At 36.2% G+C, this 21,658-nt stretch overlaps 1 protein-coding gene across 2 annotated transcripts in view; it reads right to left on the reverse strand.

Moving 5' to 3' along the window:
- Positions 1-3,791: 3,791 nt before the first annotated feature.
- The window catches only part of LOC124632484 (lachesin-like), a 105,563-nt gene continuing 87,696 nt past the window's right edge, over positions 3,792-21,658 (reverse strand). The window contains exons 4-8 of one of the 2 annotated variants that reach the window (XM_047167333.1): positions 19,657-19,785; positions 17,670-17,763; positions 15,253-15,380; positions 6,746-6,914; positions 3,792-5,746 (exon numbers count right to left, since the gene is read on the reverse strand). In XM_047167333.1, coding sequence (XP_047023289.1) covers positions 5,643-5,746; positions 6,746-6,914; positions 15,253-15,380; positions 17,670-17,763; positions 19,657-19,785 — 624 coding nt within the window. In that variant the 3' untranslated portion in view covers positions 3,792-5,642. Of the gene's footprint in view, positions 5,774-6,745; positions 6,915-15,252; positions 15,381-17,669; positions 17,764-19,656; positions 19,786-21,658 lie in introns of both variants that reach the window. The other variant, XM_047167332.1, reaches the window with a different exon arrangement.

The raw sequence follows: 21,658 nt of genomic DNA on the forward strand, positions 1-21,658 counted from the left end.
TAGAGGTCGTCCAACTTGCTTGGAAAATTATCGTGACAAGTTTTGTTTTTGCTGATTATTTTGCATTGTGCCCTTAAACCAAACTTTTACCTTTTTCAGATAAAACAGCCAAATTGAGATCCTCGTCTCTTTTGCTATGTTACTTGAAAATAATACTATAAGAAATTCGGCAATGTATGTAGTTGCATCTACTTAAGTGTTACTGGTGTCCATCTCGATTTCGTCTGTGAGAGTGACCAGTGGCCATGAACGGCGAAAATCTAATAACATCAAAAAAAGTACACAATTTGCTACAATATTTTAACTAAATTGATTTCACATTTAATTTTGACGTATCTACAACAGAAAATAAACAGAGGAAAATTGTAACTAGAGTGATCAAATGCTCATCGTTAAGTTAAACCAAATTACTTTACAAAACTGAACAAAGTTATTACTCTGTTAGTGTATCTAAATGTTTATTTAATTGTGTCTTCACTATTTATTACGGGAGCGAAGTTAAATGGTGAATTCATGATGCCTGCAAATCACCTGTGCCAGTACAGACCGCAACAATACCGTGATTTGTTTATAATTAGACTTTATTAGTACTGCAATAAGGTCTATATTGCATCACACAGCGGTTGGTAACGATCTTTTGTTTTTTGTTTCGAATACAGAATGTCAATAAATGACATAATTATGGGAGTAAAGGTCATGGCACACGTGAAAGACATGGATCTTAGTAGCTGCAATGTATAAGTACCTGGATTTTATTAGCTGCAAGCTCGCTGTCACCCCGCCACGTCTTCTGCTTACAATATTGGCGTTATAAAATGTTTTTTATGAGATACGATTCAAGGGTTTGATTCAAGTGACATGTTAATCGCCAGGTTCAAGCTGCGCCGTACCTCGCCATTCATATGTGACCTGACCTTTAATGGATATTCTGAGAAGCAGTAATAATTAAGAAATAAATAATTTATCGTTCGAATTACAAAGGCAACCTCAAGTCAATTAGCCTATCACAAGACTGAATTGCTAAAGTGATTTTCTTAACATACTATTGACATTAATTAATATCTTTTATATCTCGATGTTATAAAAAGACATATTGAATATCAAGTATTTGTTATTCTTTGAATATCAGCATTTATTCAATTTTATGCTTACACTTTCTTTGAATATATCTGTGTTACTAATGCAAAAAAAAAATATCCAATTACATAAATATTCGTAGTTTTGTTACATACCTACATTTAATATATAATTTTAAGCTATTGCATAGCTTCTATCGCAGGCCTTGAGCGCAAAAACCTCACGCTCCCCACTCCGACGGGCACGGAGGTGTGGCTTGAAGGCCGTGCATCGTCTAACTTCGTGTCAGTTCGGCAGTCTTCGACACGGCGCTGTGTGTCGTGCGATTAGACGTATTGTACGACTTTACGGAACTCGCCCGAATCGAGACGAGCTGCTCCGAAATCGGAAAAATACATAATCAGCTGTTTGTGAGAAAGTATATAGGTGTAAAAGTATTTTTTGATTTTGATTTTGATCAATGATATTATGATTCATAATTAATAATTATAATTGCATAAGTTGATACAGAATGCTATGCAATAGCTTTGCCGCGGCAGTCCCCGAGTGCCACACGTATTTTTTCTATTTAATTTCCATTGACTACTTTTCGACATTAATTGAGCCAATAAGCTTTCTTGGCAGATTTTGACTTGTACCCTAGCGTTCAAACCTACATACATATACTGGTTAAAGTTCCACATTTTGAACGTAAATTGACGTATAACCTCTAAACACAAACTACCTATAAAATTTAGAACAACCCAACTTTTTGCAAGGTCACCTTACCTAGCGTGACTTTTCTCCGAAATTTCACTTTCCCTGAAAAATGTCAGTCTTTATTATTTTATTCGTACTAAACAAAGGACCAATTCACATGTCGTCCTTCTTGGAACGAGGTATTAGTGAACAAAACTATAAACTTCTTAAGTGTGTGCCGACCCTTATGATTTACTGCCGATTTACTGGGGTGATTGAACAAATCAGTAGTTTAGGGAAAATTTATCTATAAATATTAGGCAGGATGTATAGTGTGTTCTCTATAATAAGTCCCTTAAATAACAAAATTTTCATGGAAATCAATATTTTTGGAATCTAAGATTATTTTGTCCTGTCTACCTTGGTACCTACAAAGGTATATATTTTCCCTTGGAGTATATTTTTACTTTCAATTGAGACTTTTCGTTGTCCTAGTAGTCTCTACTAGTCCAAGGAGGTATCTATTTAATTGAAATTCTCCGGATAAATAGTTGGTCGGATTCGATTTGCGTTTTTTACTGAAAGTTAGACTATTGAACTTCTAGTAAGGATGATTTAAAAACTTATTCGTAAAGCCTTTTTGCTATCCTTTTACTTTCTATAGCCTTATAATTTAATACCGAATGGTTAGACCACTTTGTAGGTTTCTGTCTCCTTCACCTTATTTAATTATAAGTATATTTGAAGCAAGAGTAGAATCGAGGGTGATTTCAAACAACAGTTTTTGTATCTAGGATTTTTTGAGCGAAAAGTAATACGTAATCTATTTTTGAGCACATTTTTTACTAGTTATCTCTGAAACATGAGCGTCTCCTTACATGTCCATCCTTGCTCAAACCAATTAGTCAATTGTTTCTAGGACTGATTTCATAACTATTTTGAATAAAAAATAACGTTATATTTTTCCTATAACGCAGTCACAACATTAATTAGCTTTTTTTCTTCAGTATAGAGCTATGTTAAATTGAAATAAAAGATATCAATGATAATAAAGCGGTCAGGTTGTAGACTCCCTAAATTGATGTGGTGGACTCTCCTTAAATAAATTACTTAGAAAGGGCTATTTTACTTTAACAATTAAATTTGCTAGCTTCAGTACAGTGAATTTCTAATGAATCTTTTATTTTTAGCGTAGATTGAAATAGTGTGTCCACAAAGTTCTTTACAATACAATGGTTATATTAGACTTGTATTATTTTGATATTCGTTCTAGTGTGGGTGCGTGATATTTACTAAGTAATTTTAGCATTCACCATTCAGAACAATTCTTAAAATAGAATAACCTTACAGAACAAAAGAATTACCAAAGTAAACTCGCCAAATTCAGCGCAATGAAAAAGTGCTTTGTAACACTACTCAAAAATTCATCGACAAAATGAGTCATTGTAGCGAAATTAAAAGATAAGAAAATCTAATTTTCAGAACTGTAGGCGATGTAGCATGTAAATAAGTCTTTACGAATTAGGGAAGACATCTTTCATCTTTGTTCGGAACGATTAGGTATTCATAAGATCGCTTGGCCGACTGGTGTAGCCTCCGCCTCCGAACATTTTTTACCCATGATTTATTTTTGTATGTAAACAAAAAGTTTTACTGCTGAAGAGTAATATGAATCTATAATGCTCAGCTTTCAAGGTTTTACTCTCAAAAATTACTTTGCATGTTTTAGGATTATGGAAACTTTAACGGGAAAAGTTGATAATCACCGAACAGGGTCATGTTGTATTGTTTACTGGTTTGGGATTTCGTAAGTACTTCGTATATTTTAACGTTTGCTGAATGAGAAACTTTTTATTAAGGCTTGTTGGAATTGACTGTGTTATGTGAAATTACTCTTGATGCCGACTGTGTCCTAGAGTTAAAAGGTAAATAATTTTAATTAGTTTACGCTAAATTGGAAGCTTCTGAGATGTATTTTTAGAATAGTTAAATTAGCTGAAATGAAATAGGAAAATTCACCAAAGGAAAGACAAATATTTTTTTAAAACTTTATTGTTTCTTTATAATGTTTATTACACATGTAATTATATTATGCGGAGCACCGCACCGTCAGGTATCATAATACATACAACAAGTTTTATTTAATACTATTGTTACTTGTATACAATAATAAACTTTTGACATAATAATAACTGGTTATAATTATCGAGATCTGTCAATATCCTAAATTCAAGAAAAAACATTTTTTCAAATCGTTTTCCGTTATTTTACACCGAGATTTAGCGGAGGTAAATCTGGACAGCGTATGTACAGTTCGTGAAAATGAAATATATATTTTAACGACAGTATCTGTCAAGAAAGCACTTCGATATTTTCACAATTTTTAAGTAACGAGTCTTAAAAAATAAGGGGACGGGGGTCAAGACTACTTAGGTGTTTATAAAATTTTCCACAAATCAAAAATAAGTTATTTAATCAATAAGCAACAAAATGTACACAAGATGAAACTTTACGTATTTTATTTCGTTATTTAATTTTATTTATAGAAATATATCGGTCACAGGAAGAATATTAAAGTACACAAACAATTATCGATTTCAAATCAGAATTGTTTTCTAACTATGTAAAATATTTTCTTCTAGTTTACGCTTATATCTATCTACTTTATTATTTTATAGTGTATTTATTATACAGTATTATCCTACTTTTTCAAATGGGTCTTATTATTAGTATGGTGAAACTAAAAATTTGGTTTTTATTCGATATGCAGTAGGTAATAATTTCCACGATGTAGTTATAATGTAGAGAGGTCATATAATGTTGGTAGATTCTATTATTTTCATACTATACTAAGACCCCTTTGCAAAACATCTCTTAAAAATACTATTTACAACATCGTTTAGATTCACAAATTTTACTAAAATCTTACTTACAATTTACAATCACTTAATACAATTCATACAATGATACCTTGTATTCGTTACCGATACTTCGTAGAGGTGAAAACATATCGATTAATTTTTCTCTGACCATGACAGGTGGAAATTAGGCCAAAGCAAGTTGGTGAAAAGCTAGCAGGTGTTTAAGTTAATTCCAGGTAGTAACACACCTACTTTCTTACATAGTAGGTCAAAATAGAGGTGAAACGATAATCGTGGGAGTATCACTAACAGAAACAGGTGAAAAGTGTACCTAAATATCTTAAAGATAAATTAAAAAATCGAATATTTTTACATACTTGATGAACATGATATCTCTTCTCGTTTACGTAGTGTCGCAAACCAATCCAAAGTATCATCGTATCGTTAAAGGCTAGATATAGTGATTCGTATAACCTCAACTATTTACATTTTCATTTCTAAACATTTTGTGTTTTAAACGTAGTATTGTCAGCCGTTTATACATTCCTGTCTCCACTATCTTTATGTTCTTTCAATGGATTAATATTTTTCTCATCATTTTCTAATACACATCTATCATAAACAAGAATATTACGTTTGAATCTTATTCGCCAATTAAGGTAATACAAATGATCCGTTACATTCCTGATACAATTAATATTTTACTGGAAGTTTAATCATACAATGACAAGGGTTCTTTATTATGTTGGAAATCAAATCTAATTACCATTAAATAAATTAATACGATTAACACGCTTTATTTTACACTATGTACAACACTATGGAACAAGCAGGTTCTACTTGCTCTTGGATTTATTTTATATTGTACATAACACAACCCACACTATAAAATAGCAAATTGTTTCAGCCGATTGTATTGACAACTGATTAGTTATAATCCTCATCTTCATTGTGTCGTATTGTCAATATAATGGGTTGATATTGATAAAATTCTTGTATTTACATTTAGTTTAGGATCCGTATGTGTCAAGAGAGTGTGAGGAAGAGGCAGGTCGCCAACACGAGGCAATGTGCTGGTGACGTCAGCGCGAATGCCTGTCCCCCTCGCTGCATGGCCGCGGGGTACTCACCTGATAAAGGAAAAATCGAATTTGCTTCTTTGGCAAAAATTAAAACTGTTCTCAACAATATTGGTAGCAACAAAACTAATATAGAAGAGAATCAGAATACAGTGAACTAAAAATATTTTTTATGTTGTTGGTTCTATTTAAAGGGCAAAAAACACAAGGAAAACTATAATTGAAAACGAATACTATGTAAGGAAAATACTTGAAACATTTCCATAACGAAAATGGAAATATACTATGACGCCTACGCTCTCTATGCTGTTGGTATAAAATATACTAGTCAATAATAAATCATAATCATAGAATCACCTGTAATTGATACAAAAATTAACGGTGAAAGAAAACCGTATTACTTAACTACTTCGAATGACTCACAATCACGGTTGTTCGTGATAGTTCTTTTTCAATTCGAGCCAGTGATAAATGAAACACTACATGAAAACACCTTATTACTTCGCATTTTTACCCATTGTTCCAAGCCACGAACGTAACATTAAAAAGAAACATAAAATTCCGTTGATTCATTGCTTTAATGATAATAGTCTTTAGCCTTAATTTTTTATTCGAAGCGAGATTTAAAAATGTATTTTCTTTCCTTTATCTTAGGAAGGTCGTTTATCAAGTAGATTGGGTTGCGTCTTACGAATCGCCGTCAAGATTTGGGATTTTTCTAAATTATGAATTTAGCAGATTCTCGATAAAGGGATTCATTAATGTCGACGTATTGCTTCGTAAAATGTCGATATAATTAGGCTGATGTTGGACGTTAAATATTCTGTTTACTGCTTTGATGAAGTCTCGTAACTTTTAATTATTAATTGCGTCAGACGTGATGACTTATTCACTAATTTTATTTGTCAGACGATAAAATTAATTTGTATCATCTTTTCTACAAGAAACCTATTTATTATCAATCTCTACCAAAATTGCCTGCTTTGAATGTAATAAAGTAAAATAAAAAACAAAAGAACGAAGATTGAGAAAGTTGCCATTTCAACTCACCATTGAGCACGTGAACTACAATGCTCTTCGACTGCGCGTTGCTCGGGTTACACTGGTAGGTCCCGGAGTCCGAGGGTCGAGCCTGCTGGATGAGCAGGAACGAGGTCGTCGTCTCCCCCTTCTCAGTCACCACCGACACCCCCCCTCTCGGAGAGTCGTAGCTTATTATCTGCACACATTTTATTCACTTCATGTTTATGCTAATACTATTGAAGCTATTCTCAAGATTGGATACATTTTCCTGTTTTTCATGATACAAACTTGGATTGGATGAATTATGGTAATTTTTATTATGTTGTCTGACATGGACAATTATGGCTTAGTTGCTGGAATCGCTATAAATAGACTGTTGTTTAGACATGAATTGCTATTCTAATTTTGTTTTACTGATCAACGAACTTAAGTGTGAAGGCAAGCTTAACAATAAAACTTTCAAATTATGGAACTAATTTTGGATGAATTGGGAATGTCTTTTCAATTTTGCGTAGTTAAACGTGTGTGTCATTATTTTTCAAGGTTCAGCATGTCGATTCTATAAAATATCACAACTCACTTCGACATCACTCTCACTTCGACTTCGATCTAAAGGTAGAATTCCGTGGACGCGACAATAGTCAACCTATGAAAATGTATGGCACCGTTGCCGAGGCCCGTGACAGTCGCGCGCGGCCGACGAATTTCGTAAGCTGCTCGCGGCATTGTCAACAATTTAATTCTGGTTTTACTAAAATTCTATAGATGTTATTAAGCGCTAGACCATGTTGAGAAGCGTACGGCCGCGAGCGGCTCACGAAATTCGTCGTCCGCGCGCGACTGTCGCGGCCCTCGGCAGCGGTGCCATACATTTTCATAGGTTGACTTTCGTCGCGCGCGGCTGCGACAATCGCGACCCACGGAATTCTACCTTAAAGTTTCGTGATTGACATTGTCAAACTACACTAGCGCTACACTATCGAGCGTGTTGACAAGTTGAACTAAATTAAAGTCGAGATTTTGACAGATCTGCCAAAATCTGTCTATCTATAGGGGAGGTAGGGGACAGATGGGCAGTTGGGAGACATGATGAAATCAGAATAAAAGGGGGGTCCTTTTATTCTGATTTGATCATAGTTTTTTTTTTTATTGGGTAGTTTACGTTACCGACTGGTAACGGTGTTCATCCATAGACTATCTGTCATTTCTGTGAGTTGTCAAGAACAAACACTCGTAAAGGGATTCTCGCCACAGAGTGTCTTTGGTTAGCACGTGTGCCTAGAATTTTCAGCCGTTTTAAGTGTTTTGGTGAACTTTTGTGACTTAGTTTTGTGTTTGTGTGTTGTCCTTGTGTTTGTCTCCAGTGGTGTACTGTTATTTCGGTAACTTACTAGTTGTTTATAAGCATAATGGATCAAAATAAACCTCCCGATCCCGATCCTCCCGACATCTCTGCATATGCTCCTCTTTCCCCCAACTATCCGCTATCCCAACTCGCTGATGTTGCTTGCAGCATCGCGGACTCCCAGACCCCATCAACCTCGTATACCAGGAAACGCTCCGGAGATGATGCTAACATTAGCGTGTCAACCCCGCCATCCAAACAACAAAGGAACCTAGTTGGCCGCAGCAGGTACTCAGCTACTGATAAGGCACCTTTTATCGTTCATGTCTCTCGATTGGAGCCCCAGCCTAACGCCGGTACCTCTCTACACCCTGTTACTTTCGGAATATTCCTACAAAAACATAATATTACTAACGTTGTCCGTGATGGTGTTAAAAAAGTTGGTAGGAACCGTGTGTCTGTAGAGTTTAAATCCCCTCAGGATGCAAACTCATTTATTATCAACAGCATTTTACATAAGAACTGCTATGTTGCCTCAATCCCCACTTTTAATATAACTAGGATGGGAGTTGTGACTGGTGTTCCCACAGATTTAAATGAAGAGGAAGCCCAAAAATACTTACAGGTCCCTTCAGGTTGTGGTGAAATCCTGAAAGTTCGTCGCATAAGCAGGAAAGTAGTTATAGATGGAGTAACTGAATTCAAGGCAACAGAGACATGTGTACTTACCTTTGATGGCCAAGTATTGCCTCAAAGAGTTTTTTGCTGTTACACTTCCCTTCCAGTTCAGCAATATGTTTATCCCACCATCCAGTGCCGTAAGTGCTGCAGGTTTGGTCATGTGGAACTAGTGTGTCGGTCCAAGCCTCGCTGCAGTAAGTGCGGCCATGATCACCTTGGTGATGGTTGCAGCACTTCTGAGGCGGAGGCATTCTGTGTGCTCTGCTCAGGGAATCATTTTGCAAATAGCAAGTCATGCCCGGAGTTGGGTAGACAGAAGGCCATTAAGACGGTTATGGCTGAGAAGTCCCTTTCATATGCTGAAGCTAGCAAATCTGTCCCACTTGCTTCTCGCAATTATGCGAATGCTGCAAAAGCAGTTCCCGCCCCCACTCAGTCATACCGCAAAACTGTTTTCCTTAAGCCAAGGACCCATGCCCCTCTATCTCCCTCTTATGATAAAGCTGCCCATCAGCAGATTATTAACTCCCCTGCACCTTCACAGCCTGATGGCTGCGCTCTGAATAACCCATTCATTGATAGTAATGTTTCCTCAATAATAGATATACTTATTAAACTTCTATCTACAATCCTATCCACCAATAATACCCAATTACCGTCCAACGTTGCCTACCAATTAACTAACCTTTTATCAAATATTAGAAATGGCGCCTCGCCAAGTATTCCTTCAATGGAATGTGAGGAGCGTGTGGCATAAAAAGCACGACCTCATATTCCTCCTCAACAAATTCAAGCCTCTGGCTTGCTCTGTAGCTGAGACTTGGCTCACCCCGAGTCTCAGTTTTAATATACCACTATTTAATATTCTCAGATGTGACAGATCTGATGGCTATGGAGGGTCGGCTCTCCTTGTTAATAATCGTGTCCCCCTCTCCACCTTGTCCCTTCCGGTTCTGGATGGTGATATGAATATAGTTGCGTGTAGAATTGAGGGTATCACTGTTTTATCGGTGTATATTTCCCATCCTCAGCGTAGGTTTTTAACCACCATTAGGGACATTTTGAATAGCATAGTAGGACCTGTGCTCGTCATGGGTGACTTCAACTGTCACCACTTTAGATGGGGCTCCAATCGTTGTGATTCGTTTGGGGAAGGTTTAGTAGAAATCTTGGATGATTTAGACCTTTGCATCTTAAATGATGGTAGCCCTACTCGTAGATCCCTTCCAGGACAGCAAAAGAGTTGTGTAGACCTCACATTCTGTTCAGTTGAGTTGGCGGCATCAATTCATTGGGAATGTACTACTCTGACGCATGGTAGCGACCATTTCCCCATTGTTGTAACTTTAATTAATAAAACTTATTTAGAGAAAACTTCTCCTCCACTATTGAAGTACAACTTGTCCAAACCTGATTGGTCGAAGTTTGCATCTTTACTGGAGGGGAAAATTAGTACGCTTCCAAATTTAAATTCAAGTTTCCAAGATTCTTCTGGTCACTGCCATGCTAAGAGCTGCTACGATGGCTTTATCTCGGCCATTACCTCAAGCGCAGACTCTACCTTTCCGTTGCGCAACTGTGCCAGAAATAAAATCCCGTCACCCCCGTGGTGGGATCAAGAATGCACATCGGTTATTAAAGAAAGAAAAGAGGCCGAAAAACAGTACAATGATGCGATGAATAGCGTCAATCTTATACGGTACAGACGAGTGTTAGCTCAATCTCGACGGCTTCTTCGCAAGAAGAAACGTCGCGGTTGGGTTAAGTTTTGCACTTCTCTATCCCCTTCCACTCCTATTTCAGCAGTTTGGAAGAGCATTAATCGTTTCAGGCGAGGCTGCTCCCCATCTATCTCTTCCCCTATCTCGAGACAAACTGCTGAATCCTTTTTCGACAAAATTGCTCCAGCCTATGTTCCTTCTTCCTCAGAACTTCTGCTCCCGTCTGTAAATATTTTGGACGATCCTATGAATGAACCATTTTCGTTGGAGGAACTTGATGCGGTGTTACGTCATGTTAGGGATTCCGCCCCAGGCATAGACGGCATACCGTACTCATTTGCAGTTCATTTTGGTTTTGAAGCAAAAAAGTATTTTTTAGGAATATTAAATTATTGTTATCAATTTGGTTGGGTTCCCGAACAGTGGAAAGCTCAGATAGTAATTCCCCTTTTGAAGCCCGGCAAGACTGCTGATGATCCGAATGGCCTTAGACCAATTGCTTTGTCCTCAGTGTTGGCCAAGATATTGGAACATTTAATTAAAAATAGACTTGAGTGGTTGGTGGAGTCTAGGGATTTACTGCCGAGCCATCAGTTTGGCTTTAGAAAGGGGCTTAGCACCATGGACAGTGTGGCAATTTTGGTTACTGATATCCGTACAGCCTTTTCCAAAAATGAATCTGCTGTAGCCACTTTCCTTGACATCTCTTCCGCATACGACAGCGTCCTTCTTCCAGTTCTCAGGCAAAAATTGCAACAGCTGAGGATTCCGGGCAAGATGGTACAATGTATATGCGCACTCCTCATGTCTCGCTCTTTGATGCTCAGAGTGCAGGGGGAGGTATTTGAGGTGAGACAGACGTGGAAGGGCCTTCCCCAAGGCTCAGTTCTGAGCCCACTACTATACAACCTGTATACAGCAGACATTGGCTCCTGCCTTAATTGTGACTGCCACCTTCTACAATACGCGGACGACCTAGTGTTGTATGTAGTAAATTCATCTATTGCGGACGCTGCCTCATCTCTCTGTCTCTCCCTGGACTCTCTGCACACATGGCTTTTGAACCATGGTCTCACGTTATCCGCCCCAAAAAGCTCGGTAGTGATTTTTTCCCGAAAACTACTGATCCCTCAGGTCTCAGTTAACATTCAAGGACAAGATATTCCCATAAATAATAAAACAAAATTTTTAGGCGTTTTTTTAGATTCAAAATTATCCGGGATTCACCACTTTAACTATTTGATCCAAAGATGCGAAAGAGCAATCTCCATCTTAAAAGCTCTCGCTGGTGTCTGGTGGGGGGCCCATCCCTTCACTATGAAACTGGTCTACAATGCCTTAGTCCGCAGTATCCTGGACTATGGGTCACACTTGGTGATTCCAAGCAACAAAGGTGCCTTGGCCGGTTTAGATAGGATTCAATCTCAATGCCTTCGAATCATCTCAGGTTGCATGAAGTCGTCGCCTATTAACGCCTTGCAGGTCGAATGCGCGGAACCTCCTCTAGCCCTGAGACGTCAGTACCTTGCTTCCCGTTTCCTATCCAGGGTTATTCCCAAGTCGTCCCACCCCCTCATCCCAAAACTCAGAGAGCTTGACACTCTTTGTCACAGCTCCAAATATTGGGAACACAAAGAAATCCCCCTATTCCTAAAAGCATACCGGTTTTTTCAAAATTTAGAATCCCCCATTGCTCCATATCCCAGACTTCCTCTATTTAATTACCCCTATGAAGTACTTTGCTTCACCCCTAAAATATTCTATAACATTGGCATATCCAAAAACTCCCCATCGGCAAATTCGGCCTTTAATGCGGTTTTGGGTGAACGATGGATTGGGTTTCAAAAGTTCTTCACGGATGCTTCCAAATCAAATGGTGGCTGTACTGGAGCCGCGGTTTACTATCAGAACTCTAAAATAATTTTGAAATTCAAATGTCCGAAGGAGTCTTCTGTATTTACAGGCGAGTGTGTGGCACTATTGGAAGCTTGTCGTTTTATAGAGTCCCATGAGATTAGCTATGGAGTTATCTTTACTGACTCCCTTAGCTGTCTCCAAGCCCTATCCCAGAATCCCTTTAGAACTAAACTCCATTTTCCTATTGTCCTGGATATTAAAAAGTCCCTTTTCTCCTGCACTAGGCAAGAGAAAGAAGTTCACTTAGTCTGGATTCCTAGCCATTGCGGTATAGCGGGCAATGAATGTGCCGATGCATTGGCCAAAGATGCGTGTTCATCTGAGTCTGCTGACCTTGTACACTTCTCCCTTCAAGGGCATGACCTGCTAAACCTCCCTAAATTGAGTCTTGAGACCTCGTGGCAGGAATGCTGGAACATCTCCAGCAAAAAGAAGGGTAGCTCTTATTTCGCCATTCAACCGGTTGTAAAACCAAAACCGTGGTTTTCAAAATTTAAAAAATACCCTAAAAGGGTAATTTCAGTCCTGTGCAGAATACGGTTAGGTCACTGTTGTACACCGGTCTTTCTGCGCAAAATTCGGGTGCAGGATTCATCCCTCTGCGAGTGTGGACTGGATGAGGGTACCCTGGACCATATATTTTTTGACTGTCCTAACAACTCATCCTTTGATTTATATGGTCGTCTCCAAAAACTTAAAATTCCTCTCCCTACTAATTTCCGTTCCCTCTTATCCCACTCCTGTCCAGAACTGCTCCAGATGCTGTTGATGTTTATACATCAAAACAATATTAAATTATAAACTGTGGCCTATATTTAGGCCTCAGTTTGTATGGTTGTGGTATATGTATGTTATGTGTTACTAACATTTTCTTGTTATTTTTATATATGTAAATGTATTTCTGTTTGTTTCAGTGCCGTCCTACTAACACATTAAGTTACACAAGATCGGCCACAGCTCCGTCTTAAATCAATATATAATTATTATTTTTATTTTTTTTTTTCATTAAAAGCACTACTTGCTTGTCATCCCACTTGTCATTGGCAGAATCGTCGAATTGACATCGACACGGATTGCCATATCCAAAAATAGAATAGAATAGAAACACTCGTAAAAGTACTTAAATATTTTGTTGCGGTTTCGGATCGTTATAAAGAGAAAACTAATGAAAGGTATGTGTATTTTCTATTATTAATGATTGATTGTCAAAATCTCCAGTTACGATTATAGTAAGTCGATGCAATCCACACCTATTATAGAACCTCCTCCATATCCACCTCTAGAAGAGGTACTACAGCAATAGTTTATGGGCCCCACGTTTTTATTTTAGTCTAATATGACCGGGACCACCGTAGGTTGACAGGTAAGTAACTATTTTTTATTTTCTAGTTTTCAGTGCACATAAGATAAAACCGTTTTAGTTAAGTTTTTTTACCGATTTTTTTTTATAAACTAAGTCAAAAGTGTCCAATGCTCCCTATGGTAGGGAGGCTTGGACATACCATGTAATGTATAATTTGTAAATTTTTGTTCTTCTTCTTCAGTGAAAATTTGTGAGGTTATAAATCTGCGCTAAAAATCCTTTATAGAATCTTGTTTCAGGTACCGTTGCCAACTTGATCTAGGGACTCCATATTTATCAGCTGTTAATTTTATTTTTTAACCTTTTGATACCTCTTGTATTGCTCGTTATATTAAATCTTTAAGAATTTCCCGTCGCAAACCATTCTTTTTAACCCCCGACGCAAAAACGACGGGGTGTTATAAGTTTGACGTGTCTGTGTGTGTGTGTGTGTATGTGGCATCGTAGCTCCCAAACGGATGATCCGATTGTAATGCGGTTTTTTTTGTTTAAAAGGAATGTCATTCGGGAGTGTTCTTAGCTATGTTTGGTGGAAATCGGTTCAGGTCTTCAAGGTCATCAGCTCGTTTGTTAGGTGTGATAGGAATGTTACACGCTCAGTTTACTTGCAAGCATATGTGGGATCTAAAATTTGAAATACTAATGTCTTCTGGAACCACTGAGCTGGTCTGCTGTTAGGACACGAAGATAGGAGACGTAATCCTGAACTGCCTTTTAGTAAACCCATCGAGTTTGGGCTCGTTTAATTTGTCTTGACTAGTTTTCTTCATGTTTCTAATTGACGAGAACCTAATGCTGGAAATGGGATGTGGCGGATGAAACCCTAGAATGATATATAACCCTGGATCAACAAAGGTCCATCTTTATTGTTTCTCAATCTGTGCAATTCTCCCAGAGCCAGTTTGTCATGAGGATTGTTAAACAGCTTCCTTTGGCTGAGATCGCATATAGCGAACCCATCATAAAAAGAAGGAAAAATTAAGGAGCTCCTTTAAAAAACCATGAAATAAAATAAAATTATAAATTTAAAAAAACCCCCGACCCAAAAAAGTACGCAATTATTATGACAAAATGTTATAAACGATAAACCCTATAAAAAGCAAAAAGTAACTTTAAACACTACGTAAGTACCAACTAAAGCATGTCAGACTAAACAAAATTTTGACGTGTCGACGGTTTTATTGAAACCGTTTAAATATCTCGTAATGTTGAAACTGATTGTAATTTTTAGGATAGCTCTTTGATTTTATCTAGCCAAACATAAGAAATGGTAATAAAAGTTGATTATCTGTAAAATCTGAATTTTTTATGCAATAAATGTGAAAAAGTGCCCATCCCTCCCCTACCTCCCCTAAAGTATGAAATGACATTACGAATCGAAGTGAAATGCGAGTTGTTGATCGAATTTTATAGAATCGCAGGACAGGTGGTACCTGTTTCCAATTGAACAGTCAGGGCAATTCATCAACGTCTACTATTATTTTTAGAATGTATTTATAGTTCTTACCGCATCATTGTGGTTCCAAAATATGTAAGCTGGTGGTTCTGGTGAGTATAGAACCACGCACGTGAGGTTGATGGTGCTACCTCTGTCAATGTAGAGGTCTGGGCCTCCAATTATCTCCGTTGTTGGTTCTGTAACAAAAATAAATATTAACTTCTGTTTCTTAGTAATTACATATTTCTACAGCTCTTAGTTTTTGTCCTTTAAATGGTAAAGGTCTTGAAGGGGCAAGGGGGAACATTATGATTCATTTATAGGTCTTAATGAGGTTTTACGAGGTGTTTCGTAAGAATGATTAGCCGAATATGCAAAAAATGGTTTTGACAAATTTTTCATTTTTTTTTACAAATATTTTCTTTTCTTTTGCATTAAATTAACCAAAACATTATAATCGTGCCCATCAAATAAAACATTTCTCACTTAGGAAAGGTCGTCACTATGTTTTGTTTTTCTTACCCCCATAAGTTGCGTGCGTGCCCATAATACGTCGCACTTAATTAACCAACTTCGCCAAACACGAGAAACATAAACATTTTGTACTAAGTTCAGTAACTTTCTGACGCAAACGCTTACTCACAGAAAACGCAAACAGCTATGATAAACGGTAAATTAAAAGTTCATATGCTGGTATTTGTTTAGGTACCTAACTTGAATGTGATGTTATTTCAAGCTGTTGCCACGTTATGGAATGTAGAATATAATATATAAGAAGGATGTATTGATATAATATTATCGACACGTGAAACTATAAATTATAATTATATACTCTTACCAATTTCCTTACTAATATTATAAATGTGAAACTATCTGTCTATCTATCTGGATTTATCGACAAAACTAGTCAACCTATTAATTCAATTTGGTACACAGATTCGATAGATAGATACGCAGAGCTCTGAGAAAGGATAGAGTTCTTTTTATCCGAGTATGGAAAGCTCGAGAAGCGGGTGAAATCGCGGGGAACAGCTAGTGGGCTACATATATTAGAACTTATTATTACTTGTAACTTATTATTACGTATTTTCTGTCTGGCACCCATGATATTCAACAAAATACCTAAGTCTATTAAACAGCTACCGCTTTCAAAATTTAAATTTCATTTAAAAAAATATTTAATAGAAAACTGTTTTTATAATGTTAACGAATTTTTAAATAAGTAATACCAATCTAGTCTATATCTTAGTTTATTTACTTTTCATATTTTTAAAATTATTTCATTATCTTTTATTTAACTTTTGTACGCCCTTGTGGGCAAAACATGCTAGAACTTTGATTTTTTTATGTAACACCCTGCTTTGCAAACCTGTTTGTACTGCATACTCATGTTTTGAACAAAAAAACAATCTTTTATCTTTATCTTATTGTAATGATATATTTAACAAAAAAAAAATATATAACGTTCATATTTTTCGAGATGTTTATAGCTGTAAGGTATTAGGTTCCCAGAAACTTCACTAAGTAACTAGTACTGAAAAGCTTTTGATAAAGTATTCAGTTTCAAAACTTAGGTTCCAATTAGCTTTTCTATGGAAATTGATAACGATGTTTCTTCAATAAACACGGTGTCGTTGATCATTAATTTTGGGCTTGTTCCACTGTTTGTTGACTGACAATAGTTGACGATCACTAAATACGGGTAGTCAACACAATTATGAACTATTACCTATTACGAACAAATTATTAGTAACCGGCTCAAAGGACTGTTTCGCCGAACACATCGAATTTACAGAACTAATTAAAGCATTTTACGACTACAAGACAAACTAAAAACGTGTTTCGAATTACGAACGAAGAATTTATCGAAATTCAAATTCTGAGGAATTAATTTTGAGGTTTTCGAAGTTGTATTAATTGAAAAAGTTCACTGATACCGACTTACGATGGCTTGTAATACGAGGTTGTGGCTTGCCGTTGATACTCAAAGGGAAAGTCTTTAATTATCCGATCAAAAGATGGTACGGCTTACATAGGATTTGTTAATTATCCAATTAATACAAAATTGCTTTAAGAACAAGAGGAATTTTAAATAGGAAAATATTACTTGTTGAACTCTCAAATTAAATTATAAACTAAAACCAATATAAATAACCTTTATAAGATAATCGCTAAATATATTTGCAAAACTATATTCCTATGTTTGTCTACTTTAATTTGTACTAGAAGTATTAAATGAACCAAAACCATTAAACCATACCCAAAATGTTTCCTAAAACGCATCAATTATTGGCAACCACAAAAATAACATAACTACATAAACTAACAACACATATATGTATGTTGTTTCTATATTCTGACTATGCGTGGAATGATCTAGTAGAAATGGCATGTGTTAAGAGAACACATAGATAGGGATGAATGTACGGAGTAATCTCAACATCGCATACCAGGACAACATAAGAATCTAATAAGTTTCGACTTACCAACAACGTTGAGGTGTATAAAATGACTCATATGCGGAGTCGTGGATATTTGACACTCGTAAATTCCCGAATCTCTGTGCTGCGGATACTTGATCTAGAACAAAAATAAAGTATTAAGCCAAAGCTCAGACCATCGTTTTATTCAGCCACCGAGATAGAAAATAATAATGCAATGTGTAAGACAATTTTCTGGTCTGGTGAGCGAAAGAAGAATGTACGTACTTGTATTTTTTTTTTTTGTTTTTTAAGATTTTATGATGCGTACATTTTCATTCAGAGTTTTATGTTTTAGCTACTTCAATTTCCATGTGTTTGCAGATTTCATGCAACTTCAGCATTTTATTTTTTCAATCTAATCTTTTATGGTTATTATTTTTTGTGAAAAGGTAATCGGTTATTCGATCAGAATTTCAACAACATAATAAACTACAACATGAATACAAAATAACTAAAATCTCAAGGACGAAAACATTTCAGGGATACTAAATATAACGGCTATGCCATTAAACGGATTTACTTAAATAAATTCACGGTACAAAACATTACAGGGTAACAGAACCATTTTAATTTTCTAGCGAATATCTTAGGACTTGGAAATATAAAGGACTTACAGTAACATTATCCTCTGAAATAAACGTTCCAGTGATTTCAAGTACAATTAATGTAATTTGAGTACGGGTTTATTTGAATTGTAATGTTATAACATCTTTACGTTAATGTTGCTTGAATATTTACATAGATCCCTTTTCATAATGTCTGTGTTTAAACGTGTGAATTTAAATAAGTATGTTTCAGTTGCTATGGTCAATGTTTTTGTTTGTATAAAGGGTGCTGTTACCACGGGTAATTGAGAGACTTGGCCATTGTGTTAGGCTAGGCGCTGATTGTAACTTTTCGTCACCGTGACTTTTTGTCACTGTCACCTGCTGTCACCCACGGTGCGCTCACTGAATCTGTTCTTGGGTGACAAATCGCGTTCATTTTTGTATGCCGGCTGAGTGACAAAAAGTCACCAGTGAGCGGACTCCCATTGTAATGTACGTACGTGTACGCGAGTGACAGTCACGTCACTCCGGCATTGCCTGCTGCTGCAACTATTTGTCACCGTCTTATCACGTCACCATAATGAGCGCACTCAGTATAGTTTTCATTGCACTTGACTAAGTAACAAAAAGTCACGGTGACGAAAAGTTGCAATCAGCGCCTAGCCTTATTTTAACAAGTTTTATCCTCTAAATCAATCCTTCCTCGATCCTATTAACATAACTCATCTTTTATAATTATCATTCTATAGAGTCTTTTTGAAAGTCTTCAATCCGGGCATGGAATAATACGACAGGATTTATACAAAAAAAAACACTCTCCCTTGAATATTGTTTTGTAGACTTCTGGTATAAAGTCGTATCGTATCTCTATTAAAACTCTTAAAGTGTCTAGTTGGGTGATTGTATGGTTTGAAGAAAGGCTATCGGAAAGGCTTTTTATCTCGTGGCAAGTAGCCAAAACATAGATTAAGATCTTAAGTGGATGCTTGAACATGTAGCAGAGTTTATCCCTAAACCATATAGGCTTAGGTTTATATGGTTATGTAACCGAATATATGTCATCGGTGGTGCCAAAACACACTTTGCTTAAAAGTAAGGTATTTTGTCCTTAATGTAAATGCTCGCATCATTGTGAAGTTCAAGAAAGGTCTGAAACCTATCGTTGAACCAAGACCTATCTGCAAAGACTGTGATTATTTAGGAAATTCCTATCAACTTTCTATACAGGTAAGTTGGAGGTCAGTATTGTACAATCGCTGGCCATACCACGACCAGTATGTAGGAAAACGTCTTAACAAAATCTGTTTCTAGGTAATTGTTAAAAAACGCGATGAAAGACGCTTAAGCCGATCCGAGTTGAATTGCTCTAAAATTCGAATAGTTGAAACCGTTTATCATTTTATTCAATTCGTTATATAAAGACAAGAAGTTTAAATAATTACCTGTAAAGTCCAGTCCTCGGAGTGTGGTAAGTGAATGGCTCTAAACCTCTGGTCACTTGTGTAGGTGTACCGGCCAACTGTGAGCAGATGGATGTCTCTGTGCCGTACCCACGATACTTGCATGTTTAACTGTAACAAACACATGAAGTTAGGAAAATAATCGTACTATTCTATAGTACCTAATATTGCAAAGCTGAAATGTTTGTTGGGTTGTACACGCTAATCAAAGAAACCACTGGTCCTATTAGCAACATTATTTTAAAGCTACATAGTCCATTTATCGTAATTTTGCCAGCGCATTGTCGAGGAATGTATAATATAAAATGTAACATATAAATAAATGAATATTAAAATATTAAAAATATAACAACATCACGAGGAATAGAAGCAAGCCCTACACCGACACCTACAGGTTTTTTCATAAGGTGGAGCTGATAAGCTTTTTCCCTTGAATCCGATACTTATAATTTATGCTCGCGTTCAAATCTGGAATTACTACCAGTATTGCAACAGCTCAAAGATCAATAATGCCAATACAAACATTTAAACTGAATATAAAAACAATCTTTTAAACCCATTACAAAGAACGAAACATTATTTTGTACTCAACGCCGAAATAAATGCAAGAAGCCTAACATTAATGCAATCTTGTGGGATCATCTCCAAAATATTCTTGGCAACCGGATACTCTGGCCCTTGATATTTCAGTAGGAAATGAGGGAGTTAACGAAAACTCATTTTCGTTTGGCGAGAAAGAAGTAACCTAGAAAAATCACATTAGCGATACTTTTTATCAGACAGGGAAATTCAATATTTTAATGGCGAATCAGCTACGCCGTGCAAGCGCGAATGTTCTATTGCAGATGAGGTTAATATCAATGTAAAGAACTATTCCTCAGATTTAGTATATGTTCTGAATGTAATATGCATATGTATTCTTGCGAACAAGTGCCGGAAAACATTGTTGAGAAAAATGACTTGAAAAAACTAGCATTGCCAATCTACATTGAGAAAACTAATAAAGAACGCTCATTACTTTTTCTGTATGAAGACGCTCCTGTATCTAACTTTGGGACGATAAAAAGTCTGATGATGTACCAATTAATGGTGATTACAATTTCAAATTGTATCATGCCATCTTACAGCAACCTACATTCAAGTGTCATTTTCAATATTACCATCTCTTTTCACCCTGAAAAAAAGTTTTCTTTAACATCTCATAACACAGCCTGAGCTGCAATCGTTAGCATTAGTTGCGGTGCAAAGCTTTGTTCTTATATCGCTGCAACTATAATTAAACCCCTTAATGAAGGTAGATGCTACTTTTTGTTTACTTAGAAAATGGGTATTTGGTTCTTGTGGATTTCTTGTTAAGAGTATTTAAAGATTGTTTGCTGTAGACTTGAATATTAGGTTAATGTTGTAAACACGAAGGAGAAAAGACTGTTGTAAATCATTTATTTGTAGTAAAGACCAATATGTAACTTTATAGTGTTAATCGTGGGTCATTGCTTTTCTTGCTTTGAAATGTTTTGTGTATTTGCTGTAGTAAATAAATAAGTTTAAAAAAAATATTTAAATACTATTCTTGAAATATTACTTGAAAAGAGGACAGCATAATTAATTTAAAAAGAAAGCAAGGTCCTGAAAAAATAAATGATGATTGAAATAATATCACCTTCTAGGAATGTAGGTTAGACTGATATGTAATTAAATAGTAAGGCCCTGGCCTGGAATACAAAGTGGTCGATGTTAAGTGGCCCTATGATGTTATTATCGTAAGTTATAGCATTAGCTAGAAAAGCACAAATACTATATTTATATCAGGTATATAGTTTAAATGCGTAAAGTGATAAGGGTCTATGGCATCAGCTCCGATATTTCACTTATATTGTTATTTTGATAGTTCAGAGTCGACAGAAATCTTTCAAAGATACCAATAATCAAACAGCAAAAAAAAACCTATATAAAAAACGTAAATAAATGAAATGATAGTAAATTC

This window comes from Helicoverpa zea, chromosome 8, assembly GCF_022581195.2.
Source record: "Helicoverpa zea isolate HzStark_Cry1AcR chromosome 8, ilHelZeax1.1, whole genome shotgun sequence".
NCBI classification, from domain to species: Eukaryota; Metazoa; Arthropoda; class Insecta; order Lepidoptera; family Noctuidae; genus Helicoverpa; species Helicoverpa zea.